This window comes from Sorex araneus, chromosome 6 (assembly GCF_027595985.1).
Source record: "Sorex araneus isolate mSorAra2 chromosome 6, mSorAra2.pri, whole genome shotgun sequence".
Taxonomy (NCBI): domain Eukaryota; kingdom Metazoa; phylum Chordata; class Mammalia; order Eulipotyphla; family Soricidae; genus Sorex; species Sorex araneus.
This window is the reverse complement of record NC_073307.1, coordinates 159,188,154-159,215,497: the sequence shown is the minus strand read 5'-3', so window position 1 is coordinate 159,215,497 and position 27,344 is coordinate 159,188,154. Positions and strand designations below refer to the sequence as shown.

Here is a 27,344-nt window from a genome sequence, read left to right as displayed (position 1 = left end):
GGCACGAGGCGGAAGTGGCCGTGCGTGTGACGCCGCGGGCGGCGGGGAGGGGGGCGGGCGCTGGGGCCGAGAGCGGTTCGCGCGCTTCGGGCCTAGTCCGGACTGGCCGCCGCCGCCGCCGCCGCCATATTCCCGGTAACGGGGGCGCGCGACCGCGGGCCGGCCGGGCCGGAAGAGGGTTGAGTTTGGGGGCGGCGGGCGGCGGGGCGGCCGGGCCGGGGCGTGCGGGGCGGGGAGCGGGGGCCGGCCGGAAGCCCGGGACTCGGAGGGACGCGCGCCCGGGGCCCGCCGGCGGCCTAGGCCGGGGCCGCGGGCCGGGCCGGGCCGAGGGGCGCCGCGGCGGGGCCCCCCGCGGGCGGAGGGGCGGCCGGGCCGGGCCGGGCCGGGCCGGGGGCGGGGCGCGGCCGGGCGGGACGCGGGGGCCGGGCCCCACCCCGCCGCCCGCCCCGGGACCCCCGCGCGCGGCCCGCGCCCGCCCCGCCCCGCCCCGCGCGCGCCCCGCTCACCGCCGCCTCCCCCCTCCCCGGCTCCCGCAGTGGCCGCTCTCCCGCCCTCGCCCAGCGCCCGGGCCCGCGATCGCCCCGCCGGAGCCATGTCCGAAGGAGTGGACTTGATCGATATCTACGCGGACGAGGAGTTCAACCAGGTGGGCGGGCCGCGGGGGGGGCGGGGGCCGGCGAGCGGCGCCCCCCCGGGCGGAGACGGCTCGCTGGGACCCCCCGCGGGCGGCCCTGGCGCCCCGCTCTTGCGGGCAGGCCCCCGGGCCGAGTGTTTCACGGTTGATGGAGAGGGCTAATTAGGCAGGAGTGAAACTCAGGTTTAACGGGACGCTGAGCCGGCCCGCGGGACTCGTCCCTCCCGGCGGGGCCACTGCCACGCTCTTTTATTTTGGGGGGAGCCCGGGCCCCGTTACGTTACGTTACCCGCCGAGTCGGCTCCCCGACATCGCGGCTCTCCGAGCGGGCTTCCCGGGGAGCGCTTGGTTTTCCGTCCTACTCCCGACTAAAGAGCGTTTCGCGTGTTATCTGTGAGTCCTTGACTGTAGGCTCGAGCAGCTCCTTGGTTTCCTTGATGCATCTTAATTTCTTCTCTCGGCGAGGGGCTGAGAGGAGGAGGTGTTGGCCAAAGTTAAAGCAGTTTAAAAAGCAAGTATGAACGGTTCACCCTTGGGTTCTCTCTCTCTCTCTCTCTCTCTCTCTCTCTCTCTCTCTCTCTCTCTCTCCCTCTTTCTCTCTCTCTTTTTTTTTTTTTTTTTTTGGTTTTTGGGCCACACTTGGCGATGCTCAGGGGTTACTCCTGGCTCTGCACTCAGGCATTACTCCTGGGCAGTGCTGGGGGACCACATGGGAGATACCCGGACTGGAGTGGGGGTCCGCCTGGTGCAAGCCCTCCCCGCTGTGCTGTCGCTTCAGCCCTGAATTTGCTCTCTCAGTCTTATGTCCCGGAGTTTTACGTGGGGATCGAAATAGCAGACTTCATATGCATTAGGGTTCTGAGCTCTTGAGGTCACATAAATCTTAACGATTCCGACGCTAGTTAAGCCTTCCTGATGTTCTGCCTGGCTTGTACCCCGCGTTGAGTGAGCTGGTTCTTCCCACAGTGATGATGAGGATGGGCTGGAGGAGAGTGTTCTGGCTGGGCCGTCACACTCGCCGGCCTTGCTGAGGCCCGAACCCAGGGCCCCACACGTTGAGCCCTTTCCTTTGGAATACGAGACAGCAGAAGAGGTTGACACATGCCATTGTATTCACTTGGCAGAACTTTACCCTTAAACGTTTATATTTGAAAGCGTGCAGGATGTAGGTGCTTGCCTTCCGTGTGACTGACCTGATTCAACCCACGGCGACCGTGTGGTCTCCTGGGCACTGCCAGGAGTGATCCCTGAGCACTCTGCCAGGTGTCAGCTCTGATCACAGCCAGGTGTGACTACAAAGCAAAAATGTATATTTAATGCACTAAGTTTGGACACAAAATAGACTAGTATAACACCGTGATGCCTCTGTGCTCGGTATAGTTTGACCGGTTCTGCCTTTCTCTGGGGAGGGCGTGCACACCTGGGCATGCTTTGCGCTTATTCCTGACTGCTCAGAGATCGCTCGGGGATAGATACGGTGCTGGGGACCAGGCCTGGATTAGCTGTACATAAGGCCAGTGCGTCAATGCTGTTCTCTCTCTCTAGCCCCAGTTGCACTTTTTTATGCTGGGGGGAGAGGGTGGGCCACTTCTTACTCCGGTCTCCTGGCTGTGCCCAGGGATCTAACCAGCACCGGCCGTGTACGGGGCCAACTCATCTGCTCTGCTGTCTCTCTGGCCCCCAGATATACTTTCTGATAGCCATTCTTTACGCCTCAGTTATATCAGTCGTTTAAAGGTGTCTGGTGCTTAAATACATTAAAATTTAATTTCCAAAGGGAAAAATTATTTGTGAGTTAGAAAAGGTTTAGTGTATTTAGTTATAAGCTCTTGCCTTTCTGAGTTTTCCATGTTATTTTTAAGTCAGACTTTCATTATATTTTTTAGGTCGGGTGGGGGTAGGGGGCTTTGGAACCACACTGGCAGTGCTCAGGGCTTACTCCTGACAGCTCTTCAGGGATTGGATGTCGTGCCAGGAATGAACTGGGGTCACCCACCTGTAAGGCGAGTATCTTACCCTATACTATCTCTGCAGCCCAGCTTGGTTTGTTTCGGTTTTGGGGTTGTTCCCGCTTATGCTCAGGGCTTACTCCTGGCTCTGTGCTCAGGGATCACTCGATTAGGGCTTGGGAGACCGTATGTGGTACCAGGTATTGAACCTGGGTTGGCTGTGTGCAAGGCAGCTGCCCTCCCCACTGTACGAGCACTCCGTCCCGGGAATTTTTTTTTCTTTCACCTTAGAACAACAAGAAAAGATTTCTTTAATTCTCATTTATCACTCTTTGAGGGAGGGGTTTGGGCCACACCCCATAGTGCTCAGAGCTTCTTTCTGACGCTGTGCCCAGGGGTCACTTCTGGCACTTCTCCAACGACTATGCATTATGCCAGGGATCTAACTGGGGTCAGTGCGGGCAAGGCAAGTAAGCGCCTTAACTCTTAACGCTTATTTTCTGTTATTAATGAGAGCTTCCCCTTCCTTAATTTCCTCACTGGTGGGTGGAGAAAGGAGCTGCTGGTTCACTTTGGGAAATGTGTGCAGCAGGGCCCTGCACCTGCAGATAGAGCCACATCAGACTCGCCACCCGAAAGGAGATTTCATAAATTCTTTAGCAGTAGGAGTATAGGTCATTGAAAAGACAGGCCTTATCTGCTGGGCTCTGCTTTGTTTGTCAAGTCTTTGGTCTCAACAGAGTCTTTCTTCTGGTCGCCTTCGTTTAAAAGGACTTTGTAATAGGTCTCCAATAAACTGCATGTTGCAGAATGTAGCAGTAGCAAATAGATACTGATGTCTGGCAAGTTGACGTCAAGTGTAGTTTCCTGGGTTTTTTGCTTTTGGCCACATGGAGGTGCTCAGAGCTTACCCTGACTCTGCACTCAGGAATCACCCCCAAGGCGGGCTTGGGGGACGTGTGGGGTGCCAGGGATTGAACCCAGGTCAGATGTGTGTAAGGAAAGCGCCCTGTCCACGGTACTGTCAGTCCGGCCCAGATGCAGATTTTTGATGTTTTGTGAAAAGTCAAGGGAAGGTGCTGTAAAGAAATGATACACAGCTCTCTGGCCAGGGTCGTTAGCAGTAGGCTTAGCCTGAAGATTGCGAGGATCAGTTGGTTTAGAATGATTTTGTGTTTTGCTTTGCTTTTGTTTTGGGGCCAAACTTGGTGGTGCTTGGGGCTTGCTCGTGGGTCAGGGACTGTGCTGGTGGTGATCGAAGCCTGGTTGGCTGCGTGCAGGCAGGTGACTTACCTGCTAGGCTCTCCCGCCTTGTTTTAGAATGTTTTGGGGAGTGTTGATCCACCCCAAAGTGACCTAAACACCCGAACCCCATCCTGTGTCTTTGCTCCCCATAGAAAATCAGCACAGTCCCTTAGACGGAGCCCAGGGCGGCAACTTCCTGAGCTCTCCGAGTGTGTGCTACAAAGGCTGCTTCACAGAGCGGCCTTAGTCCTATTCTCTCAGGAGTCTCGGGGCCGCCCAGCTGGCCTCCTGGGCTGGGGAGAAGAGCTCTGGAAAAGCGAGAGCCGAGACTTTGTTCCTTTTGCAAAGATAGGCACTTTGCACAGTATGCTGAGTCCTTTTTTTTATTATATATATATATTTGGTTTTGGGCTATACCAGGTGGTGTTCAGGACTTATTCCTGACTCCGCTCACTCATGGTGGGCTCGGGACCATAAAGGATGCTAATCCAGATTGGAAGCATCTAAGACAAGTGCCCTGCCCTCTGTGATATTTCTCCAGCCCAGGTTTGCTGAGTTCCTTACTGCCATCAACAGATATTTATCGAGCCATTTTCCATTGCTAGCATGGCATTGCGTCAGAACTCGTGAGGTAAAAGGAGAAAATGGCATCTCTGCTCTGGCATGCTATTCCCAGTGCCTAATGGCAGTGGACAGAGAGAGAGGAGGGAAGCGTGCAGTGAAAACTGGAAATGGTAATTACAAAGCCAAGCTCTCTGAGCTTTGGTTACAGCAGAAAGCATTAGAAGTTGCTTGGGGGGCTGGAGCGATAGCACGGCGGGGAGGGCGTTTGCCTTGCATGCGGCCGACCTGGGTTCGATTCCCAGCATTTCATATGGTCCCCTGAGCAGCACCAGGGGTAATTCCTGAGTGCAGAGCCAGGAGTGACCCCTGTACATCGCCGGGTGTGACCCAAAAAAGGGAAAAAAAAAAGTTGCTTGAACAAAAATTCTAGGTCTTAATTATTTCCTTTAAGGAAAGGCATCTAGGGCCGGAGCGATAGCACAGCGGGTAGGGCGTTTGCCTTGCACTCGGCCGACCCGGGTTCGATCCCCGGCATCCCATATGGTCCCCCAAGCACCGCCAGGAGTAATTCCTGAGTGCAAAGCCAGGAGTAACCCCTGAGCATCGCTGGGTGTGACCCAAAAAGCAAAAAAAAAAAAAAAAAAGGAAAGGCATCTGGAAGAACATTGGGGTGTACAGGTAGGGCCTATCTTATTTCAATGAAAAGTCATGCCGTTTCTTTTAACAAAAGAAATTCACAATCTTTCTGTGCCATGTATTTTTGATGCTGTCAGTGCCGGGTATGGAATCAGGTTCTCAAATACATGCCAGGCAGGCATGTGCTGTACCACTGTCCCCGCCCCCCCCCCCTTCTTTTTTTGTCTCCCTGGAATGAAACTTCACTGTCAGTGCGTGCAAAACATTGTATTTTTCACTTACTTGATAGAATTAGGTTTTGCTTTCACTTATTCCATTATTGTATAAAGCATCTACTCATTTGGTCAAGAAAATACCTCAGGACCGTTATCTGTATTGTCATATTTTTTTTTTAACCGGTGGAAGAAGTAAACTGACTTGGTGTTGCTAGCAGATTTAAACCCAAGCCCAACTTGATACGTTGTTTCTTCGGCAGAATCCTCCGCAGGCCCGCTCCGTGCCTCAGAACAGTTCCCACCAACTTCTTTGAGCTGAGGCTCGCTGGCCCAGAGAGACCATTTGAATCTTGTGACAAGATTGCGTTCATTGAATCAGTTTGTGGTTTCTTAAAGTGGTAAGGTAATCCGTACACTAAGATCTTCCAGATCGAGTCTGTCATACTCTCTAAGCGACCCTGAAAGGTTTGCCTAGGCTTTCAGCGTGGGGATTTGCACGTGACACATTTGATCTCTTGAGTTGTCTAAATCCGTATGTGGTTTGCTACTCACTTTTCAGTGGTTATTTTTGTACCAGAACTTGTACGAACTGTATCATAGATACCTGTATGGAAGGAATCGCAATTTGGTTCCACTTACTATCCAAGATGGCGAGTTTCTTTATTTAAATTCCATTCGAAACTCCCTGATTTTAAAAGATTAAAAAAAAAACAAACCCAAAAACCGTTATCAAGTGGAACTAGTCAAGAATCAAGTGTTGATTCTAGGCCCTTCTGCCTTCCTGCCTTGCACGGGGCACATGTTCCTTACTGTTACATACTGTTACATGAGTGAATGAACGAATGAAATGAGCCAGGCGACAGCGCTTCGTCTAGACAGGGATTGTTTGACAGGACTGTGAAATAGTTTAAGCACGAGCCCATTTTCGGCTGGTTCAGCTTAGCTGCCCTCCACTCTCCCGTGTTAGCTTCTCTCCCTGCTCTGCACATGCTCCGCTCGTGTGTCCAGGCTCTTTCTCACATATGTGACTAGGACAGTCCACGCACGTGCTTGCCTCACTGATGCCTTCATTGTGCTTTTGTTTTGCAGTACCAGAAAGCGACCCCAGGGCCTCAGGCGCACAAGACAGTGCGCTCTGCCGCTGCCCCGCATTCCCAGCCTACCTCCTCTTGCTTTTCACACTGCTCCTCAAGTCTGCTCTTGCAGTTTCCATTCTGGTACTTTCATGAGGCTGAAACAAGTGCCAGTGCGGTTGTCCAGGCAGAGCTCCTTAACTTAGTTCTGCTTGCAGCCCCCTTTGGCCCCAGAAATTTGTATGCAGCCCCAGGTATTCAGGCTTATAAAGTCGGTCACAGGTTAGATGTTTATTGATAATCGATCATAAGGAAATTTATTTTTGAACATTTGGGGGACCACATCCACTGATATTTGGGGGTCGCTCCAGGTGATGCTTTGGGAACCATTTGATTTCAGTGCTGTGATTCCAATCTGGATCTCCTTCGTGCAAGGCACGTGCTCCACCTGTGGAGTTAATTCCCTGGCCCTGAAACATTTTTTTTCTTTTTTTTTGCTTTTTGGGTCACACCCAGCGATGCTCAGGGGTTACTCCTGGCTTTGCACTCAGGAACTACTCCTGGCGGTGCTTGGGGGACCATATGGGATGCCGGGGATCGAACCCGGGTCGGCCGCGTGCAAGGCAAACGCCCTACCCGCTGTGCTATCGCTCCGGCCCCGCCCTGAAACATTTTTAAAAGGACTTGCAGGGGCCAGAGTGGTCGTACGGTACTTAGGGTGTTCGCCTTGTATGCAGCTGGCCCGGGTTGATCTCTGGTACCCCATGTGGTCCCTTGAGCCCCACCAGGAGTGATATGATGAGCACAGAGCCAGGAGTAAATCCTCAACACCTCTGGGTGTCGCCCCCCCAAAATAAAAAGAAAGAAAAGAGATCATGACTTAGAGTTTTAAGAAACTAGGGTTTAGGGTATAAATTATTTTGATTTTGGTTATATGAAAAATGTGACTGCCACTGTACCATGCTGGGTGTTGAACCCGATACTTCCACATGCCACTCTCGGCGCTCTGACGCGTTTGAGCCGAGCATTTGGAATTCCTTCCACTGTCAGAACAATCCAATGATTGTAGTTTGGTGTGCACTTTCCTCCCTCTACCAAAGAAACTGAAAGATTGTTTCCAATTCTTTTCTAACAGGGAATATTGTGGGCCAAGGAGAGATTCCAAGAGCTGCACCGGGCCAGGGGGATGGCTGGAAGGGCAGGAGCGCACGCTTTGCACTTGATCCCCTGAAGCGCTCCCAGCCGTGGGCCCCCCCCAAGCGGGGCGCACGTGCGTGCTGCGGGCTGCTGTGCGCAGTGGCTTGGCTGCGGCTTCGGTGCGGTCCTGACACGCCAGCTGGGAGTCGCGCCTGGGCACCCTTGGGTAGGGCCCCAAAACCAAAAGAAGTATGTGATAATGGGTCTCCCTTTTTCCTTTTCTAGCCTTCCTCCAGACTGGGCAGTTCTTGTGCTAGTTTGAAGGGAGACAAGTTTGAAGTTGTCGGTCCTGAGTTGCATTGGAGGAAAGACTCTTCTGGAAACTGGACACTCGGTTTCTCTCAGTTCTTCTCTTACTCCTGCTTTAGAAAGAGAACAATACGAATGAGCTGTAGTTTCTCTCAAGCATCGTGAACCTCTCTGTCTCTTTACCATTCAGGCCGCATCATCTTTTGCACAGCTTGAATGTTTTAGTCTTTTTTTTTTTTTTTTTTTGCTTTTTGGGTCACACACAGTGATGCTCAGGGGTTACTCCTGGCTTTGCACTCAGGAATTACTCCTGGCGGTGCTTGGGGGACCATATGGGATGCCAGGGATCAAACCCGGGTCGGCCGCGTGCAAGGCAAATGCCCTACCCGCTGTGCTTTCGCTCTGGCCCCAGATGTTTTAAAGTCTTACCTGAAAAAGTATACTTCTGATTCTTAAGGTCAGAGGATCTCTCTGAATCGCAGATGTTTTTTGTTGTTTTTTTTTTTGCTTTTTGGGTCACACCCAGCGACGCTCAGGGGTCACTCCTGGCTTTACACTCAGGAATTACTCCTGGCAGTGCTTGGGGGACCATATGGGATGCCGGGGATCGAACCTGGGTCGGCTGCGTGCAAGGCAAACGCCCTACCCGCTGTGCTATCGCTCCGGCCCCTGAATCGCAGATGTTAAGATCTCTTGACTGTAGTGCTCCTGGTTGTAGCATTTTTGGTACATGTGTTTGTAGATGGTGCTGCTGTTAATAGTATTGAGACCATGTAAACGAAAGGGTTTTTTTCGGGGGAGGGGGTGGTCGGGGGCATACACCTGACAGGACTCCACAGGGGACCACATAGGGTGCTGGGGATCGAACCTGGACCAACCACAATTGAACTCCAGGGGCAAGCACCTTACCCATTGTACTATCTCTTGGGCCCCACAGCAAACGCCTGTTTGCCAGAGTTCTGCAGGTTAGACTTGGATTCTGGGGAGAGGCCCCTTCTGGCTTGTAGACTGCTTGCATCCTCCCATGTTGGAGAACAGCGCAGGCTTCGTTGGCTAGTAAGAGCATCCGGTCCCGTTCAGGAGCGTATCACCCACTGGACTCCCGAGCCATCCCCGAAGGCCCAGCCGTAGGACATCATCACCCCAGGGAGCAGGGAGTCATGCATGAATGTGGAAGGGACACTGCGTTCTACCCGCGCAAGCGAAGTGTGGATTCAGATGTCAGAGTACACATTCATGCTGTCGGGGCTTGCCACGTCTGTCCTGTGTTTATGCAGCAAGGACTATCTATGCATGTATGACCACACAGAGACGTCTCTCGTTTAAGCGTCTTGATAACGCATTGGATCTGCTTGTCATCTGAGAGAACCCAGGAAAAATCCCTGAGTTACTTCCTCCTTTTCACAGTTTTCCTTTTAATTAGAAAAGACGTGCTTTTGCTGTGAGGTGTACTGGAGGGAATTTCCGCCGACCCCCGTCCCCCACACTCCTTGTTTGTAATCGGGGCAATCCTGGTGGTATTTACCCGGCCTGTGCTCTGGGGACCGTGTGGTGCTGGGGGGTGAAATCACTGCCTCGTGCGTGCTGGGCATGAAACCACATCCCCAGCCCTGAATTTTTCATTGGGACAGTCCCCACTGGGGATTAAAGGGTCATTGCTACTCAGGGTTTTATATCTACCAGACATGTAGCACTGTCGTCCTGTTGTTCATCGATTTGCTCGAGTGGACACCAGTAACATCTCCATTGTGAGACTTGTTACTGTTTTTGGCATATTGAATACGCCACGAGTAGCTTGCCAGGCTCTGCCGTGCGGGCGGGATACTCTCGGTAGCTTGCCAGACATGAACTCCCATCGTTTAAGCTCAGTGATGAGATCTCAGTGGCCCCATGGTGTTTGGGGGCCTCCCCAGCAGTGCTCAGAGGTCTGGGCACTACTTCAGCCTGGCTCCTGTAGGCCGGGTGCTTCAGTGCCTGCGCCCATTGATGCAGCAGCGCCCATGGGCCCACACAGTGCCAGAGTTCACGTTTCAGCCTGGCACCTGTATGGCAGGCACTCCAGCCGTCTGGGCTGTGTTCTCGGCCCTGCTCTGAGTTTTAGAACTGGTAGTTTATTTGGATTGGTTTTGGGGGAAGAGGATTTGGACCGCACATGGAGGTGCTCAGGACTTACTCTTGCTCGGGGATCAGTCCTGATGGTAGTCGAAGGACCACACGTGGTGCTCAGGCCCCTTGGTTTCATGCTGTCTCTCTGGCCCTGTGTCCAGTTTCAACCAGTCCCTTCTTTGCCTTTCGGCATCCGCTTGAACACGCTTTTCTTTTGCTGTTTCTTTGTAGGTTGGCTTAGTATGTGTTGTTTTTTTTGGGGGGTGGGGAGGGGATAACTACATGATGGCACTCAGTTTGCTCTTGGCTCTGTGCTCTGGACTCCGGGACTGTATGGGATGCTGGGGATCGACTCCAGGTGGGCCCCGTGTAAGGCGAGCTCCCTCCCCGCCGTACTGTTTGCTCTGGCCCCTGTTTTGTGATTTTTCAAGCTCTTGGCTTTGGACACAGATAGTAGAATGTTTTGTTAGGGTGCTTAGGTGTGACCTTCAGAAGCTGACTAACATCAGTGGAGGCGGGTGCATCTCTGTCCCTAGTTCTCTGGCTTCTTCTCTTAGACCTTTGGATTCTCAGGGGTGATCAGGCTAGTCACGGTGCAGACCGGTAACAGCTTTGGAAGGAAACGTAGCTGAAACCAATGAAGTTTCTCGTGCCTTTTTTATCCTAGAATAAGGCGAGGAGATTTGGTAGGGTGTTGTTTTTTTTGTTTTTGTTTTTTTCGTACAGAGGGTTTGGATTCTAAACTAGCGTGAAATAGAATGAACACAATGAAAGATCTGCAACCCACCTTTGCCAACCCCTCATTTCTTAGGACCCAGAGTTCAACAATACAGATCAGATTGACCTGTATGATGACGTATTGACAGCCACCTCCCAGCCATCAGATGACAGAAGCAGCAGCACTGAGCCACCACCTCCTGTGCGCCAGGAACCATCTCCCAAGCCCAATAACAAGACCCCCGCAATTCTGTACACCTATAGCGGCCTGCGCAATAGGCGAGCCGCTGTCTACGTGGGCAGCTTCTCCTGGGTGAGCATGAGTGACCAGAGGGTGACGGGGGGCTAGCGGGAGAGCCCTGGGAGGTGATGGCATTTTCAACACCACTGTTGCCCTGTTCTGTCCTCTGATGGGGTTGGATTTTTTTTTTTTCCCTTGGGATCAGGTTGGATTGATCTCTGAAAGAGAGCTATCCTGAGGACGTACTGGTGCCGAAGAAAGCAGTGATTGAGTGGGTAGTTGCTTTTGTCTGCCATCTTACTACTACTGCCCCGGCCCTGGGCCTTTATGTCCCGCAGGGTCCTCGGTGGGGATGAGATTTCCTGGCGAGCACCTTGAACTCTCTGGTGTCGGTTAGCTGGTCCTGTTAGAGTGAGGGCTGCCAGGCGCCAGCGACCTTGCTAGGCTCGAGGGTCAGGCTCGAGGGTACTTGGGGCAGGCGGTGATTGTTGTTCTGCAGCAGTTACTTGTGGCACTTTTGGGGGCTGGTGGCGGGGGCGGGGGTGGTGGTGGTTTTTCCAGGTTAGGAAAGAGGTAGACCGAGGGGAGGATTCCTGGCAGCGGTCAGCTCGAGCCTTTCAGGTCTTACCTGGTATTCGGTCCTTAACTGACGGCCGGCCAACCCAGAGGTAAAACAGGCTCTCATCTTCCTCCTCTCGGAGGTGGGAGAACGTGGCTGGGTTTGGAATTCGGTTGTGGGCGGAGCCGGGAAGGCCGCCTGCGCTGCCCGAAGTATCGGTAGGGCTCGGGGTTTCCTGTCGGAGGCGTTGGTTGCGAGTAGACTGCCAGGTTTGGGGGACGGTTTGGGGTATTCTGGGTGGGGGGGCGGTGTGTAGCTCTTGACATTTCTTCCTTTTCCATCTTGTCGGCCCCAGTGGACCACAGACCAGCAGCTGATCCAAGTTATTCGCTCTATAGGAGTCTATGATGTGGTGGAGTTGAAATTTGCAGAGAATCGAGCAAATGGCCAGTCCAAAGGGTGAGGTCTGGATTTGAGAAGCCCCTTTTAGTTTGTAACCATCGGTATAACGGATCTGCCTTGTATTGGACCCTGGATTCTAACCCCCCCGCCCCCCTGCCCAGTTCACTGCCTTGATTTTGGCACATTGCCACAAGCGGGACCTAGTTGCAATGTCGCAGACCGTCCGTGTCACATTGAAGGACAGAGAAAGCTGACTCTAATGCCAATCGGACAATTACAGGCTGACACATTTTTTGGTGGTGGTAGCTGTGCGTGTAGTATTTCAAGATACCCTTTGCTTGACCAATTTTTACTGAAAGTGGGAGAGACTTGCTTGGCTTCGCTGTCCGTTGTCTCGTGGATCTCACTCATTTTTTAATCTTTCTTCCTCAAGGTATGCTGAGGTGGTGGTTGCCTCAGAAAACTCTGTTCACAGATTGTTGGAACTCCTGCCGGGAAAAGTTCTTAATGGAGAAAAAGTGGATGTGAGGCCGGCCACCCGGCAAAACCTGTCACAGTTTGAGGCACAGGCTCGGAAACGTGAGTGCGTCCGAGTCCCAAGAGGGGGTACGTGGAGACCATCTGTATGGAGTGGGGGGAGTTTGTGGGTGGTGTTCTGTGGCGTAGGCTCAGCCTGCCCTGCGAAGGCCTCGGGGCGGGGGGGGGGGGGGTGCTGGGGTAGTCGGGAGGCAGCCCCTGCTGCCGGACACTCAGGTAGGTGCCTGACGGCAGTTTGGGTTTGCCTGAACCCACCGAGTGGCGCTGGGGACGGCGCTGCTCGGCCCGGGCTGTTGCCTCACCCGGGCCTGCGACTTGACGCCAGTGGCCGTAAGCCTAAAGCCGTGTTTCCGCCTGGGCGGTCCGGAGGGTCAGCGGGCCCAGGCTGTGCTTCTCTGAGTCGGCAAGAAACAGACCCCGAAATAGGAGCTAGGTTGGGGGAACCCCCCCAACCTGGCAGTGCTCAGCGTTCACTCCCTGCTCAGCCTGAGTGTCATCCCTAGGGTGTCGGGGGGGTGGCCCTCCCGCAGGCAGGAGCAGCTCTGCGCCCCGGAGGCGGAACCTGCCTGGGGCGGGTCCTGCATGGCCCAGGGAAGACGCCAAAGGGTTTCTTTTTCGTTTGTGTTGGGGCCATGCTCAGTGATGCTCAGGGGTTACTCCTGGTGGTGTGTGGGGGACCCTAGGGCATGCCGGGGAGCGGACCCAGGTCAGCCACGTGCTAGGCACGCGCCTTACCCACTGTGCTGTCTCTCCGGCCCCACGGTTACCAGGGCGTATCATGGCCTCACCTGCTGTGTTCCCGTTGGTACAGTTGCATCGTGCTGCAGCTCAGCTTGGTCGGACTATCCCTGAAGTTCACTCCCTCGATACTAACTCTGCCCACCCAGTCACTCGTGGCACTAATTGGGCTTCCCAGTCAGCCTCTCCTGCTGGGGAGAGAGCACACTGGCCAGCCGACACGGGTCCTCCGGTCTGCTTGGCAGTTACCGTCCTCCTTGTAACGAACCCCTTGGGGCTGTGTTTTATGAATCAGCCTCTGGTGAGTGGGTTGGTGCGCGTCAGTCGTGTCCAGCCGCCCCTTCCTGTGGGCTGCCTGACCTCCCGAGGTGTGGCGCTGCCCCTGGCCTCTGGCAGCCCTCTGGGGATGGCAGCATTTCATCACCTGCGCTCTGTCCCTCCGAGCTGCTGTTTAAAACAGTGCATTGTGCTGATTGGGCCACTGGGACCTGGTTTGATTGAAGTGGGGTATTTGGCCACTCCCGTGCGTAAGAGTAACTCCGCTGCCAGCCTGGGTGAGTGTGGGCTGGGCTGGAAGGGGCATACTGCTTTCCCTTGAAAACTTGAGTTTTCGGGGCTGGAGCGATAGTACAGCGGGGAGGGCGTTTGCCTTGCACAACAGCCGACCCAGGTTCGATTCCCAGCATCCCATGTTGTCCCCCGAGCACCACCAGGAGTTAATTCCTGAGTGCAGAGCCACGAGTAACCCCTGAGCACCACTGGGTGTGACCCAAAAAGCGAAAAAAGAAAAAGAAACCTTGAGTTTTCGAGTTCCCTATATTTTAGTCTCTCTGTAATTCAACCCTCTTCTGATTTTCCAAAGATGTTTAATTTTACACTGGATAAAGAAGGATGCTTCTGGGCTGGAGAGGTAGTGCAGCAGGAAGGGCTATTACCTGGCATGTGTCTGAGCCCAGTTGGATTCCCAGCACCCTGTATGGTTTCCAGATCCCCTCAGGAGTAATCTCTTGAGTGCAGAGCCAGGTGTGACCCCAAAACTTGAAAAAACAAAACCCAAAAACCCCGCACACAGTTTCTGCCTCTCCTTGGCTCCCTGTGTCTTACTCCCTTTGTGTGCTGAGACCATACTGATGAGTACTGTTTATTTGCTCTGGCACATACTTGGACGTGGGCCGTGTTGATGGTGAACATCTCAGCTTCAAAATGGATGTTCTTCTCGGGTTTGTGGCCGTCAGTACAGAACAAGCCCTTGCAGGAGGGAGCCGCGTGGCCGGGACGGTAGCTGGCCCGCAGAGGACCCTGCTGGCCGATGCCTCCCTCTTCTCTTCAGTGTGAGCTAAGGGAGGAAGCACATTGCCACATGTCTGCACCAGGAAAGAAATGAAGTGCTGGGTTCGAGGAAGGTGGGGCCGCGCAGCTGACCCAGGTTCCGTCCCCGACACCAGCTATGGTCCCCTGAGCATCGCTGAGAGTGATCCCTGAGTGGAGAGCCAGAAGTAAGCCCCGAGCACTGCTGAGCATAGCCCAGAACCCAAGAAACAAAACCAAACCAGAGTGTTGTGATTCATGGGCACTGGTGGTTTTCTGCACCAGAGACGACATTGGTGGCTGTCAGACGCGATTAGTTAAGAAGGTTTTTTTTGGCTGTGTTTTGTTTTGCACACCTGGCAATGCACAGAGGTTACTCCTGGCTCTGTGTTCAGGAATTACTCCTGGCGGTGCTCAGGGCACCATAATGGGTGCTGGGAATCGAACCCGGGTCAGCTGAGTGCAAGGCAAACACCCTCCCCGCTGTGCTATTGCTCCAGCCCCTGCAGGGAAGCTTTTAAGGAGCATTGCTTTTCTCCACACTTTCCTGCTGTCTTCTTTTGTTTGTTTCCCTCTGTTTGTTTTTGGACCCCACTGGGCAGTGCTCAGGGTTTACTCCAGGCTTTACACTCAGGGATTGCTCTTGGCCTTGCTGGGGGGACCATATGGGGTGCGGGGGATTGAACCCAGGTGGGTTGCATGCAGAACGCCCTTTCCGCTGTGCTGTCGCTCGGGCCCCGTATTGGCGTCTCTCTGCCGGTACAGTTTCCAGTGCTCTTCCAGGACCGTCAGGTCTAGGATGCTGAATTGGAGAGAGAGAAGACAGGTCTGGCCAAGTGACGTGGCAATGTCCAAGCCGTGTTTCCGGCGGGGAGCGGTAGGGGGTGGTTGCGCCCCGTCTCGTGTGAGGTGCTCAGGCTTACCCCTGCCCCCCTGCCCAGGGCTTACTCCCGGCGGTGCTGCGGGGACCATCTGTGGTGCTGGGGATCCAACCAGGGTTGGCCTGGCAGCCTGCAGGGCGAACACCTTGGTCCCTGGGCTCTGTCCGCTGCCCTGCGGCCTGGCTGGCGCCGCCGGCGTGCATGCTGTCACTGCAGCCGGCTTGGCGGTGCACCCGGTAGCCTGCCCGTGGCCGGCAGGGTCTTGGAACACAGCGGGAGCACTCCCGGCCTGCGGCAGGTTTTGAGCCACAGCTTTTGTTGACTTTGGACCACACCCGGTGGCGCCCAGGGCTTAGTCCTGGAAGGGGTCATGCCTGGCAGTGTCAGGGGGCCACTTGGGATGCTGGGGGCTGAATCCGGCCTGGGCGTGTGCAAGGCCAACGCCCTGTCTCTGTGGGACTCCGGCCCGTCCCACGGTTTTGCTCGTCGTCCTCGCAGTCCACTGTGCTCGTCTGCCCGTTCTGTTGGCAGTTCTTTTCTCCAGGTACCTCCCATTTTCTGGATTTTTTACTTCCCCTCCAGTCTCCTGCGCTTAGTTGTGTGTTTCTTCCCTCTCTGGTTGCCAGTTTTGCTACCACCCACACCCTTTCCTCTTCCCCCTTAAGTTCCCCGGTCATTCCTTTGCCGTTGCAGAGAGAATTCCCAGCGCGCAGCACAGGAGAGAGATCTCTGGTCCTAGTCTGTGAGCTCAGGGCTGTGGGTGTCAGGTCAGGTTGACTGTAGCTGAGGTGACAGACATGTGGCAGCACTCTCCTTTTCTCATGGGTTCCTGGGATCCTCCGGCATTAAAAAATAGAAAACAAGGGGCCAGAGAGATAGTACAGTGGGTAGCGCATCCTGTTTCGTCCCGGAGCACCACCAGGACTGACCACTGAGTGCAGAGCCAGTAGTAACCCCTGAGCATCGCTGGGTGTGGTCCGCAAATGAAAAAGAAGGAAAAATGAGGGACAATGAAGTGTGACGTCCTGCAGGGTTCCGAGTAGAGGAATGGTGTGCGCTTGGCACGGGGAGAGGGGGTGGTTCTGGTGTCTCGTACAGTGGAAAACAGTGTTCCTGCTGCTTAAGTTACCGCTGGCCGTTTTGTCTGCGCACAGAGAAGGCGGGAGGTGATTTGTCTTTCTCAGCTGCCACGCTTGGTGTCGGCTGCTCTGGAGGATGAGCTGACTGGTCCCGTGGACGCCTTGACACCCGGCAGTGACGGGCGCTCTGTTTTGCTCCGCAGGAATACCTCCAAGGGCCCACTCGCGGGACTCTAGCGACTCTGCCGATGGACGGGCCACGCCCTCCGAGAACCTTGTCCCCTCATCTGCCCGTGTGGATAAGCCCCCCAGTGTGCTGCCCTACTTCAGCCGCCCCCCGTCAGCCCTCCCCCTCATGGGCCTGCCCCCGCCCCCTATCCCCCCCCCACCGCCGCTCTCCTCGAGCTTCGGGGTCCCTCCTCCCCCTCCTGGCATCCACTACCAGCACCTCATGCCCCCTCCTCCCCGACTACCTCCTCATCTGGCTGTCCCTCCCCCTGGGGCCATCCCGCCCGCCCTTCACCTCAACCCGGCCTTCTTCCCCCCACCAAACGCCACAGTGGGGCCCCCACCCGACACTTACATGAAGGCCTCGGCGCCCTATAACCACCATGGCAGGTAAGAGCTCTCATCTTGTTTTGGGAGGCAAGCCTGGCGTCGTAGGTCCATCCGTGGTAGTAGCGTGTCTCTCTCCCCGAGAGAGCCAGTGGGTACTGAGTTCTGGGCCTGTCCCTTGCGGAGGCTGTTGTCGTGGCGCTGAGCCCTGGGGATAGTCAGCTGTCGGTTAGAGGATGTTCTCTTGGTATCGTGTTTGCCTCTTCCCCTCTTGACCTCAGCCACGTCCCTCAAGCCACTGTTTAAAAGAGCCTGATGGGGGGGGCGGGAGCGATAGCACAGCGGGGAGGGCGTCTGCCTTGCACATGGCCGACCCAGGTTCGATCCCTGACATCCCATATGGTAACCCTCACACCAGCTCCTCCAGAAGTAATTCCTGAGTGCAGAGCCAGGAGTAAGCCCTGAGCATCGCTGGGTGTGACTCAAAAAGAGGCGGGGGAAAAAGAGCTTGATGGCATTGAGTACCCTCAGTGGTGTTGGTGCACTCCCCGATAGCACATGACTTTGAGAATGGGGTTACAGCAGTGTGGGGGGTGCCTGCCGGGCTCCTGACCCGCACTGGATTGTTTGCGCCCTGTGGGCCAAGCAAGCATTATCAGGTGCAGCCCTGGAGAGCCCAGGAGCGCCCCCGGCTGGCCGTGGTTCCTCCGGCACTGCAGGGCCAAAGCAGCATCGCTGCCACTGCACCTCGGGCCTGGTTGGCTGGGAACCAGCAGTGACGTTCCGGGCCTCCTAAACACCACTGGGGGAGTCGCCCACCCACCCCCTGCAGACACAGGTCCCCCCTCTCCCCTGCTTTGAAGAGAACACAAGTCAGTGAACAGGCTGAGAGCGATGCCAGACATCGTCAGGAAAGTGTAGTGAGTGCTGTAACTGTGATAAGAACCAGAATCGCTGCGCGGACAGTCAGCCTGGGGTTTTCTTCTCCAGCCGAGATTCGGGCCCTCCGCCCTCTACAGTGAGCGAAGCTGAGTTTGAAGAGATCATGAAGCGGAACAGGGCGATCTCCAGCAGTGCCATCTCCAAAGCAGTGTCTGGAGCCAGTGCAGGTAGCTGCCTTCTCCTTGCCTTCCGTTTCCCCTTGTTCTGCCATTTCCATTGGCAAGTTCAGCAAACAAATACAGGAGCTCTGGGGGAACTCCGGTGCTGTAATTCATTATTTATTAGTGATGACTAATACCGTTGTCTAATACAAATCACAGTGTAATGCAAGACCACTAATACAATTGTGATCTTGCAGAATGAAATTCCTGCCCCCGGTAGCACTGGCTCTAATGTGTACAGTGAGTTCCCTGTCAGGTGTAGACCCGGGGTTTTGGAAATGAATCCCTCATCTCAGTGAAGATTTGATGTGGAGTCTGATGGTATTTGGGGGTCTAGGCAGCGCTGGTGGCTTCCGTGCAGTGTTTCGGGGGGGGGGTGGGTGTGGAGGGAGAGAGAGACAACAGAGGGAGAGGAGAGAGAGAGAGAGAGAGAGAGAGAGAGAGAGAGAGAGAGAGAGAGAGAGAGAGAGAGAGATGTGTGATGTCTGTGACAGTGACTCCTGCACGTGCCTCTTGGTGGCCGTCGTTGGGCTCAGCCTGCCTTTCCCCTCCTCCCGCTAGGGGATTACAGTGACGCCATCGAGACGCTGCTCACAGCGATCGCCGTTATCAAACAGTCCCGGGTCGCCAACGACGAGCGCTGCCGAGTCCTCATCTCCTCCCTGAAGGACTGTCTGCATGGCATCGAGGCCAAGTCCTACAGCGTGGGTGCTAGCGGGAGCTCGTCCAGGTGAGTGCGCAGCGCCTGTGCCTGTGGGAGGGACGCGTGGGAGGAATCGAATCGGAGCATTCGCGTTGGCGGGGTGTCCTGACTCGGCCTTGGGCGACATAGCGGCTTATTTAGGGGGCAAGACTAGTAACTGAGGAGAGAGACTTTGGAGTTAAACATGCTTGGATATGAATCCCAGGTACAGCCTTGGCTACGTGTAGGACCTTGAGTTGTTTTGTTCTGGTTTTGTATTTGTTTTTTTGCTTTTTGGGTCACACCCCACGATACATAGGGGTGATTCCTGGCTCTCACTCAGGAATTACTCCGGACGGTGCTTGGGGGACCGTATGGGATGCTGGGAATCGAACCCGGGTCGGCCGCGTGCAAGGCAAACATCCTACCCGCTGTGCTATTGCTCCAGCCCAAAGTATTATCTAATATTTGGGAAACTTTTTTGGCATATCGAATATGCCATGGGGAGCTTGCCAGGCTCTGCGTTGCGAGTGGGATACTCTCGGTAGCTTGCCGGCCTCTGAGTGGGACAGAGGAATCGAACCCGGGTCGGCTGCATGCAGGGCAAATGCCTTACCTGCTGTGCTATCGCTCCAGTCAGTGGTGAGATCATCAACATAAAGCTGTGACACTGTCTGCCGACCTGTCAGTAAGACCTCAATAGATTCAGGGGCTGGAGCAGTGGTCCGGCAGGTAGGGTTTTCACGCGGTCCCCTGAGCCTGCCAGGAGTCACCCGAGCGTAGAGCCAAGAGTAACCTGAGCAGCTCAGGGTGTGGCCCCAAAACAAACCCCCCAATTTGTGACTTACTCTCGCTCCGTCCTCCCCGAAGCATCAGACCTGGCATTCCCAGTGCGCTTCTGACGAGTGATGAGAGAGAGAGCGGCCTGGACAGGGACTGGGAGGTCCAGACGCTAGTGACGCTCCTGGGGACACACGCTGGGGACACACGGGGTTGGCCTGAGGAGTGACGCCGCTGACTCTTTCCAATAGGAAAAGACATCGGTCCCGAGAGAGGTCGCCCAGCCGGTCCCGAGAGAGCAGCAGGAGGCACCGCGACCTGCTTCATAACGAAGATCGGCATGACGAGTATTTCCAGGAGCGGAACCGGGAGCACGAGAGACACCGGGATAGAGAGCGGGACCGGCACCACTGAGAAAGGTGGGAGTGTCCCCGCCCTTCGTCAGGAGCAGGGGGCACGCGGCACTCTGGCTCGAGCTCAGGGTAGGCCTGGCCGCCCCTCCGGCTCTGGCACTTTCTGGTCTTGGGTTTCCTCAGTTGTGAGTGAAAGGAATAAAGTCATCTCCGGGGCTTGCGGAGTATCGGGAGATAATCCACGTGGAGCACTTAGTCCTCGTGGTACTTCTCCGTTCTCAACAAGGGAAGGCTGTTGCTGTGATCGTTATTTGGTTTTGTTTTGCTTTGTTTTGTTTTTGGGGTCACACCCGGCGATGCACAGTGGTTACTCCTGGCTCTGCACTCAGGAATTACTCCTGGCGGTGCTCGGGGGACCCTATGGAATGCTGGGATTCGAACCCGGGTCAGCTGTGTGCAAGGCAAACGCCCTACCCGCTGGGCTATTGCTCCAGCCCCTCGTTATTATATTTTAACTCCAACGAATTCTCAGACCAAGACCAAAGGAAGAGAATTATCTACTTGGTGATTTTCAGGGTACCACACTAATGATATTAATTAAAAAAGAAGAGTTAATACCAGGGGCTGAGAGGTAGTGCAGCGGGGAGGCACTCGCACTGCATGTGTCTGACAGGGTTTGGTCTCTGAGCTCACCAGGAGTGATTCCCTGAGTGCGGAGCCAAGAGAGCCCTGGCACGGCTGGATGTGTGGGGAGGGGCCGGGAGGGGCTAAAAGGGGAAAATGCAGATGGGGAGGGGGGCGGCGAAAGGGGCCAGAATCACCCGGTCCCTGCTGTTGCCCTCTGCCCCGGCTCCCGGGAAAGCGGACCTACACGGGACTGTGGTGGCGTTGGGTGCTGTGCGGACGACATTTCATTAGAAGAGTTTGGAGTTTGGGCGGGGGGCACCTTACTGATAGCGTCTGATACCTCTCGGGAAAGGAGGGTAGAAGGGGCAGATTTTGTTTGGGTTTAGTTTGGGTCGGTTTTGGGGGGCCGCACCCAGGGTGCTCAGAGAGCCACACGGTGCTGGGGATCAGAGCTGTGTCTCCTGCAAGCAAAGGGTGCGGCCAGCCTGTTAACCCTCTCCTGCCCAGAGAGGCGAGCATGGCCCCGGGGCCAGCTGCATCCGGGGCTCTGGCAGCGGGACTTCATCCCTGCATCTCCCGGCGTGGTATGTCTCCTGGGCCCCGTGTGGTGGCGGAGGGGCCCCCATCACGGCAGGGTAGCTGAGCAGTCCCAGCTCGAAGGAAGCTTTCGGAGAAAAGGGTTTCTCGTCTGTCGGCAGGAGCACTTGGTGATCTTTGGAGGGAGTCGGGATGGTCTGGGGGGTCTTATGGCTCCTGGAGGCTCATTGGGGTCTCTTCTTGCTTCTGTCCTCGCAGACTTGTACTTCTGCGGGGTTCCTCATTCCCGTTTCTCATCAAGGGCGTGTAGAGGATTGTCCTGGGGCTGGACACGTGGCACAGTGGGCAGGCACTTGCCTTGCACGTGGCTGACGCTGGTTCGGCACGTGGGTGTTCCCCTCCCTCTCCACCCCCAGGCCTCCCCTCCCAGCACCAGGCGTGACTCCTGAGTGCAGAGCCAGGAGTAAGCTCGAGGTTTGCTGGCTGTGGCCCAGAAACAAAGGGCGTGGGGGGGGGGGGGCGCGGTGCTGGCCTTGCTTCCGTTTTCTGGTTGGTGGTTCTGAACATACGGGGACTGAGGGGACAGGGACAGTGTTGGGTGTGTGAATGGATGCGTGGCTACCACCTGAGTCCTCGGAGGTCACAGCAGTAGCCGAGACTCAGCGTGGAGAATTCTGAAGTATCTTTAAATGGGGGACCGGAGAGAGAGCACGGGTGCACACACAGCCAATCCTGGTCCTGTCCCTACCACACTTGTCCCCCAGGCACTGCGGGGGTAAACCCTGAGCACCATTGGGGATTGCCCGCTCCTGCCACATCCCCCCGCGAAACTTCCGGTGACTTCTGGATGTTCACTCTAGTTGGGCGGGTCCTTAGAGCCTCGGAAGCCAGCCCTGCTGGAGGCAGCGCCAGGGCCAGGGCAGGGCTCAGAGCGGGCCTGTGGTCAGTACCGTCCTTCCGTAGCAGCCTGTCGCTTCCTCTCCGCCTTGACACCCGCACAGGCTGCTGCTGTTGCTGCTGGCATTGGCGGGCAGCGCAGCTTCCAGGGGCCAGAGTCCGAGTGGCACTCGGGTGCTTGTCTTGCACACGGTGGCCTGGGTTTGACCCCCAGCGCCTGGTGTGGTCCTCTGAGCCTGCCTGGAGTGACCCCTGAGTGAAGACACAGAAGTCAGCCCTGAGCGAGTGTGGCCCGAAAATCAAATCTCTCTCTCGCACTCTCTCTCTCTCTCTCTCTCTCTCTCTCTCTCTCTTTTTTAAAAAATCTTTTAGGGGCTGGAGCGATAGCACAGCAGGGAGGGCGTTTGCCTTGCAAGCGACTGACCGGGGTTCGATTCCCAGCATCCCATAGGGTCCCCCGAGCACCGCAAGGAGTAATTCCTGAGTGCATGAGCCAGGAGCCAGCCCTGAGCATCGCCGGGTGTGACCCAAAAAGGAAAAAAAGAAAATTTATTTTCATAAGGTTGTTTACATTGATTTCAATATCTTCCCACCACCATTATTTTGAATTTTCCGACTATTCAGGCCTGCCTGTCATAGGCAGATGCTAGATAATTTATTTTCTCTTGCTTATTATGAATATCCCGAGAGGCCCTGCGGCCACAAAGTGGCTGTGCATTCCTGGAATTCTGAAATTGTAAGTGATTGGGTTCCGGAGACATCTTCGCAGGGAGCTAATCCACTTTGACGTTCATTTGTGAGTCTCTGGATCGAGGCCGTTGGTGTGCTGAGACGGTGCCCGGACGTGTTCTTGGGCTTATCGTCCAGACCCGTAGGGGCGGGGAGACGGTGAGGGACGGCCTTGAGTCTTCAGTCCCTGCTCCTGCGTACCTGGGTGTTTCTTCTGGAAGCTGTGGCCACCGGGGGCTCGTTTGGAGTGGACAGGGAGAGGACACCTGCTCCATCTGAAGGGCCCCCGTGAGATAGGCCTGGCACGCCTCCCTCCCCCGTTCTCCCCGCCTCTCTCTGTCTCTCTCGAGAAGGGGGTGGTAGGTTAAATAAGTTCGGGGACCCCTGCTCTAGTATGACCACCTCCCCTGATCTTGCAGTCCACACACAGTATGTGTTGATGACCAGGGTGGTGTCATTGATTGGTGTTTGGTCACATTTGGTCTCCTGGTTAGAGCAGGTAACTGCATGCTGTCATCTCTGGTGGCTTGTATAAAGTAGGGCCGCTTCTCCTGTCGTGATTCACTTTGGGTAATTCTGGAAAAGCCTACAGCTCAGTCACTAGATCCCAGAAAGGTGGTGTAGGCCTGTGACAAGATTAAAAAAAAATAAATTCTGAGACTTGTTGCCTGATTCATGGCTGATTTGGGTTTGTGTGCTTGTTTGTTGGTTTTTTTTTTCTTTTTTTTTTTTTGGTTTTGGTTTTGGGGTCACACCCAGGGGTGCCCAGGACTGTCTCCTAGGTCTGCACTCAGAAATTACTCTTGAGGGGCTGGAGCGATAGCATAGCGGGTAGGGCGTTTGCCTTGCATGCGGCCGACCCGGGTTCTAATCCCAGCATCCCATATGGTCCCCTGAGCACCGCCAGGGGTAATTCCTGAGTGAAGAGCCAGGAGTAACCCCTGTGCATCGCCGGGTGTGACCCAAAAACCAAAAAAAAAAAAAAAAAAAAAGAAATTACTCTTGGCAGCTCGGGGAGCCCTATGGGATGCTGGGGGTCGAACCTAGGTCGGCCCCATGCAAAGCAAGCGCCCTCCCCGCTCCAATGTAGCTCTGGTCCCTAATGCTGGTTGCTGGTTTTCCTAATTACCCTTAGACATGTAGTCCAAAAATACTGACTCGGATGCCCCAGAATGCCATTTCTCAACATTCTCATCCTACAAGTTTTTTATTCCGCTTGTAGTTAGCAATTTGTGAGTCGGGTGGTGGGTCATGGTCTCTCTGAGTGAGTGCCACTTGTAGGGCCAGAGGGCTGCGTGGCCCCCGCTGCAGTGTGGGCTGTCTGTCTGCATTCAGATAGAGCCCCCAGATGCAGCCGTATGTTACTTCAGGGACAGCAGGTAAAGCACTTGCCTTGCACGCGCCTGACCTCGTTTGATCCACAGGATCCCATAGGGTTTCCTGAACACTGCTAGCTGTGGCCCCAAAACAGTCTTTAAGGATTGGGTGCTGGGGCTGGAGCCATGGCACCGCGGGTAGTGCGTTTGCCTTGTACACTGCTGACCCAGATTTAATTCCCAGCGTCCTGTAGGGTCCCCCGAGCACTGCCAGGAGTAATTCCTGAGTGCAGAGCCAGGAGTAACCCCTGTGCAATGCAGGGTGTGACCCAAAAAGCAAAAAAAGAATTGGGTGCTATCACTTTTTTTTTATTATTTGGTGATGCACAGGGGATACTCCTGGCTCTGCACTCAGGAATTACCCCTGGCGGTTCTCAGGGGCCCATATGGGATGCTGGGAATCAAACCTGGGTCAGCCGTGTGCAAGGCAAACGCCCTCCCTGCAGTGCTACTGCTCCAGCCCCTGTGTGCTATCACTTTTTGTGGTGGTGGGGTTTTTTGGGGGGAGGGGAGCACACTCTGCAGTGCTCCAGGCTTACTCCTGGCTCTGTCTGGGGAACCATCTGGGGTACCTGGGATCGGGCCCAGGTCAGCGGCATGCAAGCCAAGCGCCCTACCCACTGCACTGTTGCTCCGGCCGCCCCGGCCTGGGTGTTAACGGGGGTTGCTCCCGGTGTGCTGGCGCGTGCGGTGCCGGGGCTCCCGTCCTCGGGCCTCCTGCCCATGGACACGTTCTCCAGAGCCGCCCGCCCGCCCGCCCGCCTCTGCGGATGAGTTCTCTGCATCTCGTTTTGTAGGAACTGTGCGCAAACCGCACCTCTGTTGTCGAGGACGCCCTGTGTTAGGGCCTCCTTGGCGTTCGGGGTGATGGGCTTGGTTCTGTACACACCTGATTTCTTACTGTTGTGCCTCCCGTTCCCGGGCTCCCCTCCCCCAAGGGTAAGCCGTGTTCTGCTCAGAATAGATTTTCTAAACTGGTATTGGCACCCACCCTACTCCCTTGTAGCAACTTTCCTCACGGTGCGGCGGGGTCCGTACTTTCTTAGCCGGGCTGCCTCTCGGAGCCGCTCCGAGACATCGCCCCATTGTCTGCTTCCCTCCTCCTCTCAAGAGCTGTCGCTGCTGTCTGCTCTCCGCTCCCTCCCGCCAGTGCCCGCGTCTCTGACAACCCTGTTGGCTTCACAACCCTGTTTTTTTTTTTCCTGTCTTTGACTTTCTTTTTTTCCTTTGAGACTTGTATTCTTTTCTCTTCCCTGTATCTCCCATTTTTTTGTTTGTTTGTTTTTTGGGTCACACCCGGCGATGCACAGGGGTTACTCCTGGCTCTGCACTCAGGAATTACTCCTGGCGGTGCTCAGGGGACCATATGGGATGCTGGGATTCGAACCTGAGTCGGCCGCGTGCAAGGCAAACGCCCTCCCCGCTGTGCTATCACTCCAGCCCCTCTCCCATTTTTTTAATGCTGTCAGTTTTAAAGACTCGGAGTGTGACCTCTGTAAGCCCCGCTAGCCGGAAGGAGCGTCTAACTTCTCTTCTCTTCTGCTGTTCTCGTTGCAGGAGTCTGGTTGGAAGCAAATGTTTTTTTAATGGACTTGCATCTCCTCACCTTGATCAGGACTAAAGGACGGAGGCCACTCCACCCCTCCCCCCTTCCAGCCCCCAAAACTCCCTCCAGACACCCAGGGATACCCTCTGCCCTGCAGACGGAAGATGCCCGCCGGCCCTCCAGCCCCGCGTCTCCTGTTTGCTAGGGGAGGAACGCAGAGACTGTCACGCGCTCGGGAGGGATGGCGGACAGCGGCGTGGCCAGGCCCCCGGTTTCCATAGAGAATGGTGCTTTGTCCAAGGAAACCGAGTTTCTGATTGTCGGGAGCAGTTCAGTGTGCCTGGCGGGAGGGCTTCCTTCCCGCGGGAAACGCAGCCTCCGTGTGGGATTCTAGGAGCGTGCTGGGTGTGCCAAAATATGCCCAGGGTCCTGCCCTCAGCACTACGCTTGATGGGGCCAAGAGGGTCCGAACCCTTTTCTGACTCACCACTACTTTGTTGCGACTCCCTTTTCCTTCCCAGCCCTTGGGAAGGAGGGACCATGAGGGTAGAAGTTGCTTTCGGAGAAGCCGCTCTTGTTCTGGCTTCTCCCTCTTCCATAGTGACGGTTTGTTCCCCTGACCCGACCCCCCCCCCCCCCCCCCGCCCTCCCGCTGCCCGGCCTCCTCGCCGGGGCGGCCCGCCCGTGGCCTCCCGCAGAGCAGCCCTCCCAGGTGTCGCCTCTCCTGGTGCTGGCCCGGGCCGCCCTCCTGCCAGCAGGCTGCTTCCTTGTTGTAGAGGAAGGCCCCGCCCCGGCGCAGCGCGGGGAGCGGCGGGGCGGGCGCGGCCAGGCCCACGGGCGGGTCTGTTTTCAGGTCTGATGTAAGCGTGGGCTTGCATCCCCTCGGTCCACTTCCAGCTCGCGTGGGAGGACCTGGCGTGCGGCGGGCAAGTCAAGTCACAGGCTTGGTGTCTTTCCACCTTTCCCCTCCCAGCAGCTCCTCGTTCTGTCTCGGGGAGCTTCGCCCAGCCGGGGAGCACGGGGAGCACGGCGTCTGGCCGGGGCCGCTCGCCTCTGCCCTAAGGACCCCCACTGGAGGGTCGGTTTTGGTTCAGTTTTTTTTTTTTTTCTTTTTTTCCTTAACACGGGCGGATGGAATTGCTTTTCCATGACATCCTTTTGTGTGGGCGTGGCCGCAGGGTGCCGGGGTGCCCAGTTTGCGGGTCACCTGGCACGAAGAGACGAGTGTGGGAGATGAGACCTGGCTCTCGAGGCAGGGGCATGGAGTCGAGGGCTGAGGCTGAGCTGGCCGGAGCCCTTGCCGGGCGCAGGGTCTGAAAGCTGCGTCCCCTCGGGACAAAGGCTACAAGTTCATAGCTTTTCCCCTGCCCCGCCCCCGCCCCGGGATCTGGCCCACCTCCTTCGGAACACGGCACCCTGCCCCACCGGCCAAGTGTTAAGTGATGACTAGCTCCGGGTGTCTTTTTTAAAATGTAGAAAAACCAAGTAAGGTGACTGTTTAAGGGGAAAAAAAAAATATAGAGAATACCAGAAAAAGCTGTTGACCCAGAGAAATTTTTTTTCTCCCCCATTTTGTTTCGTTTTTACTCGATGACACAAATTTTAGTTTTATTTCCTGATAGCAAAAAGGCAAAGAGAAAAAAAACCCAACCCTCAAAAAGGCCACGGCCCCGTCCCCTGCTGTCGGTGATTCGTTTGTCTTTCTGATAGGTTGAAAAATTGTGTAATAAACTTGATGACGCTGTCAATCTTTTATACTGCATTGTATTTTTTTCCTTTTGTAACAGAATATTTTTAAATAATAAATGGGGTGTGAGCTGTTTTACGGA

The 27,344-nt window shown here is 55.5% G+C and overlaps 1 protein-coding gene across 2 annotated transcripts; it reads left to right on the top strand.

Annotated features, from left to right (window-relative positions):
- The first annotated feature begins 3 nt into the window (after positions 1 to 3).
- On the top strand, positions 4 to 27,344 carry CPSF7 (cleavage and polyadenylation specific factor 7). 2 transcript variants are annotated; one of them, XM_055141536.1, is made up of 10 exons: positions 4 to 135; positions 537 to 646; positions 10,680 to 10,898; positions 11,741 to 11,844; positions 12,221 to 12,393; positions 16,534 to 16,948; positions 17,876 to 17,994; positions 18,550 to 18,718; positions 19,702 to 19,869; positions 25,527 to 27,344. In XM_055141536.1, exons 2-9 carry the CDS (start codon positions 593 to 595, stop codon positions 19,862 to 19,864), a joined length of 1,416 nt encoding a protein of 471 aa, XP_054997511.1. In that variant the 5' UTR covers positions 4 to 135; positions 537 to 592; the 3' UTR covers positions 19,865 to 19,869; positions 25,527 to 27,344. The 2 variants fall into 2 exon arrangements, with proteins under 2 accessions (XP_054997511.1, XP_054997512.1); XM_055141537.1 differs by having other exon boundaries at positions 5 to 135; positions 12,221 to 12,366.

Bases quoted from the DNA above. Each gene is read 5' to 3' on its own strand.
- CPSF7 (XM_055141536.1), top strand. From the start codon at position 593: ATGTCCGAAGGAGTGGACTTGATCGATATCTACGCGGACGAGGAGTTC. The intron at 11,845-12,220 runs GTGAGGTCTGGA...TTCTTCCTCAAG, and splicing joins GCAAATGGCCAGTCCAAAGG to GTATGCTGAGGTGGTGGTTG. The intron at 12,394-16,533 runs GTACGTGGAGAC...TTTGCTCCGCAG, and splicing joins CGTCCGAGTCCCAAGAGGGG to GAATACCTCCAAGGGCCCAC.